This window comes from Boleophthalmus pectinirostris, unplaced genomic scaffold, assembly GCF_026225935.1.
Source record: "Boleophthalmus pectinirostris isolate CB_2022bp ecotype Guang Dong unplaced genomic scaffold, ASM2622593v1 HiC_scaffold_10, whole genome shotgun sequence".
Taxonomy (NCBI): domain Eukaryota; kingdom Metazoa; phylum Chordata; class Actinopteri; order Gobiiformes; family Gobiidae; genus Boleophthalmus; species Boleophthalmus pectinirostris.
This window is the reverse complement of record NW_026570971.1, coordinates 17,644,520-17,647,978: the sequence shown is the minus strand read 5'-3', so window position 1 is coordinate 17,647,978 and position 3,459 is coordinate 17,644,520. Positions and strand designations below refer to the sequence as shown.

The 3,459-nt window shown below is 43.5% G+C and overlaps 1 protein-coding gene across 2 annotated transcripts; it reads right to left on the bottom strand.

The window, feature by feature from the left end:
* Nucleotides 1-390: 390 nt before the first annotated feature.
* nkx2.4a (NK2 homeobox 4a) lies at nt 391-1,964 on the bottom strand. Of its 2 annotated transcripts, XM_055159436.1 has the most exons (3): nt 1,595-1,964; nt 622-1,058; nt 391-546 (listed from the first exon to the last, which is right to left on the bottom strand). In XM_055159436.1, exons 1-3 carry the CDS (start codon nt 1,962-1,964, stop codon nt 391-393), a joined length of 963 nt encoding a protein of 320 aa, XP_055015411.1. The 2 variants fall into 2 exon arrangements, with proteins under 2 accessions (XP_055015411.1, XP_020775432.1); XM_020919773.1 differs by having other exon boundaries at nt 391-1,058.
* Nucleotides 1,965-3,459: the final 1,495 nt, after the last annotated feature.

Genomic DNA, 3,459 nt, shown 5'->3' with positions numbered 1-3,459 from the left:
TACAATATTAATATGATAAAAACGCTGAGGAGTGGGGGTTCTGTCCTGATCCCACAGCCCCATAGTTTGAGCTCAAGAGAAGCAGCATTCCTATTTGCTCAATAACAAGGACAAATCATCGAAAGTCCAAAACATGAATTACAAAAGATCCAGAAACGACAGAATTGCTTTCAAGGGCAGCCATTTCTGTAACGTTCAAAAATAGACTCCCCACTCAGAGATGTCAAGAAAATGTGACCTGATCAGCTGGTGCGCCTCGAGCGCAGTGTCCCATCCAGCGCCACACGCACTGTGCCCAGTCTGTGCCCTGGAAAAGGTCCACACATGTGGCTCGTGTGTCTGTGTGAGCTCATCCAATGGGTCCAACCGTGCAAGGTACAGCTGTAAGTCCTACCACGTCCTGCCGTAGAGCAGGTTGGAGCTGACCATGTTGGAGGTGTAGTCTACAGCGGACGAATCAAGCTGAGCCATATTAAGTTGACTGTGTAGTGATGGGGGGCTGGGGGACATCTCCTCTAGGTCTAGCGCGTTCACCTGTGGTTGGCCCTGGTGCGTCAGGCCGCCGGCGGTGGACGCGAGCACTACCCCTGCCCCGTTCTGCTGCTGCTGGCTCTGTTGTACCTGTTGCTGGTTTGGCGTTGGTGTGTTTGAACCGTTCTGGCAAGGTTTGCCGTCCTTCACCAGCACAGGTACCGCTACGCGCCGAGGGGACTGCGCCTGTTGTTGGCACAGGTTCCCATCCTGCTGTTGTTGTTGCGCCGCCTTGTCCTTGGCCTGGCGCTTCATTTTGTAGCGATGATTTTGGAACCAGATCTTGACCTGAGTGGGCGTCAGGTGGATCATACTGGCCAGGTGCTCCCTCTCCGGCGCGGACAGATACTTTTGTTGCTTGAAGCGCCTCTCCAGCTCGTAGACCTGGGCCTGGGAAAACAGGACGCGTCGTTTCCGTCTGGGTGCTGCGTGTAAGGCTGGCATGGATTTAGTAGCGTCGGCCATTCCCGTGAGCGTGCCCATCCCCGCCATGTTCATACCTGTGGAAGGTCCCATGAATCTAGAAACTTAAACATATACATACACGACGTTCAATCAAGGAGAACACTGTGTTGCCTCACGCATGTACTAATTAGGCCAATAATAATAATAATAATAATAATATTAATAATAATAATAATAATAATAATAATAATAACAAATAATAATAATAATAATAATAATAATAATAATATACAATAAAATATAATAATATATAATATGTATAATAACAATACTGTCAAATAATAATAGGCTAATTTAATTCATTGATTACTTAATTCAGAAACTCAAAATAATGATGAGAAGCACATGGTAAAAATGAATAGGATATCTAGGCTAATCCTAGAATTTTACGTATTGGTTATTTCATTTAAAAATAAACAAAACCAAATATATAAATAAATATTGATCATATATCATCAGGTGTGTTTTCACAATTATTGATCCAGAGAGCACATAGTCTGTGCATGTCCGCTTTAAAAGATGTGATTTATAACAGTTCTGTTCGTAGATAAAGCCAGAGCATACTAGTAAAAATGTGCGTAAAAGAAGCCGAACTTACTGGTGGAGTATCTGGGGTCCGGGTTGGTACTGTACCAGCCTGTTGCGGCTGCACTATTCCGCATGCTCTCCTGGTAAGACGGCAAGTCCCCCATGTTTCCAATGCTCCCGTTGCAATATCCCCCCATGGCGCTGTGGGAGAACTGGGACACACCGTGCGGCATGTGGTATGTGGTTGCCACCGTGGCGTTGTGGCCCATGGAGTGCTGCTGCATCCCGGTCTGAGACACCTGCGACTGTCGGTAGGCTCCCAGTGGAGAGGCTAGGTTTCCTGCGCCGTCCATGGCACTAAACTTCTTGTAGGTCTCCTCGATAGGACTCAAAATATCTGTCACTGAAAAAGGCGTTGTATGCTTTGGGCTCAACGACATGATTTAGAAAGCAGGTAGATTTTAGTGTTTGAGCAGATCAACTGTGTTGTTGTATCGGCTCTCTCCTTGGTGGATGTCTACGTAAGAGAGTGCTTGTAGTGCGCCTGAGATCCTATTGATCGCCTTGGAGAAGGAGGCGAGCCCAGGGCGCTCTTAGCCCGGGTTTATTGGAGCCAGGAGCCAGGTTTACGACAAACACAGGGGGCGGAGCAAAACTCCTAAAGCAGCAAACAATAGTCATTGACATTTTGTCAAATATTTCATGAAAATGTATTTTGCTGTCAATATGTCCTTCGTGTGCATAAGGCAAACTATTGTTTTGATTTTATACAGATGAATTAGCTTCAGTAGTCTTCATCAGCTGATCCTACCACATATGACTATTTTGCGTCAGGAGGGAATTCCACTCTTTCTAGAAACTTTGAGTGCACTTTGAACACACATGAGGGCCACTAAGTATCATCAAAGAGGCACAATGAAGTTATGTGCCCGACTGATGCGCGCCTCTTCAGCATCATTTTGTCCAAACTGAGAGGGGGAATGCAGCCAAAGATAAGATCAATCTGACAAAGTTAAAAAGAGATCGATTCAAGGTCTCATCAAGTCTGTGCGCGAATCACTTTTAAGAGTAGTGTGCCAATGTACTTTTGGGAGGCGATCACAAACCAAAAAGTTTGGGATGTTTAAATTTCGGTCGAATGTGCAGAATTTGTACAGAGTGTGCTCCCTGACGTCCAGCCCACTCTTTGAGGCTGTGTCTTGACCTGAGTGTCAAACCAAGAGACTGGCTCCAGACAGAGTTTGACACAAGTGGCCATAAATATATTAATGTTTGTTGTTTTCTTCGTAGTTTTGCTTTATGCACAGATTTGTTTCTTCACAGGTCTTGGCCTGCTTTTATGGATACAAAGAGGACGTGGAAGATTATTTCATTGTCTTTTCTTACTTTGGAAGCAAATACTCTGCCATGTGAAAGCACTAATGTAATTGAGCTTGCATGGCAGCAGTAGGTACCTCGCCTAATTGAACAAATGAAGATGTGACATGGTCAGCAATCAATTACTGGCCACATATCGAGAGCAAGCAATCCCCGACTTGAAATGACTGTCGCCAATAATCTTATAATCTTTTGAACACCGTTTTTATTTGAGTTATTTGTGTGACAATCAAAACCAAAAAAGTTTTTAAAAGCGGTGAAACTATATATATATATATATATATATATATATATATATATATATATATATATATATATATATATATATATATATATATATATATATATATATATTTTTTTTTTTTTTATTAAGCTACATCTGTCTAGACTATTGTGCGCCAGTTGTTTCAGTGCGCTTTGTCTTTTCAGAAGGAAAAAGAAAGGTATAGGCCTCGGCCCTAGACCTCTAATATTATGTAAATGAGGCCGAGCTCTCAACCTTGTGGATTACTGAGTCAGAGAGCAGGACCCTGGTCCACAGACCCTCCACAAGGGATC

Coding starts and splice junctions, on each gene's coding strand:
- nkx2.4a (XM_020919773.1), bottom strand. CDS start 1,964: ATGTCGTTGAGCCCAAAGCATACAACGCCTTTTTCAGTGACAGATATT. Junction 1,059..1,594: donor GGACCCCAGATACTCCACCA/GTAAGTTCGGCT, acceptor TATATGTTTAAG/TTTCTAGATTCATGGGACCT.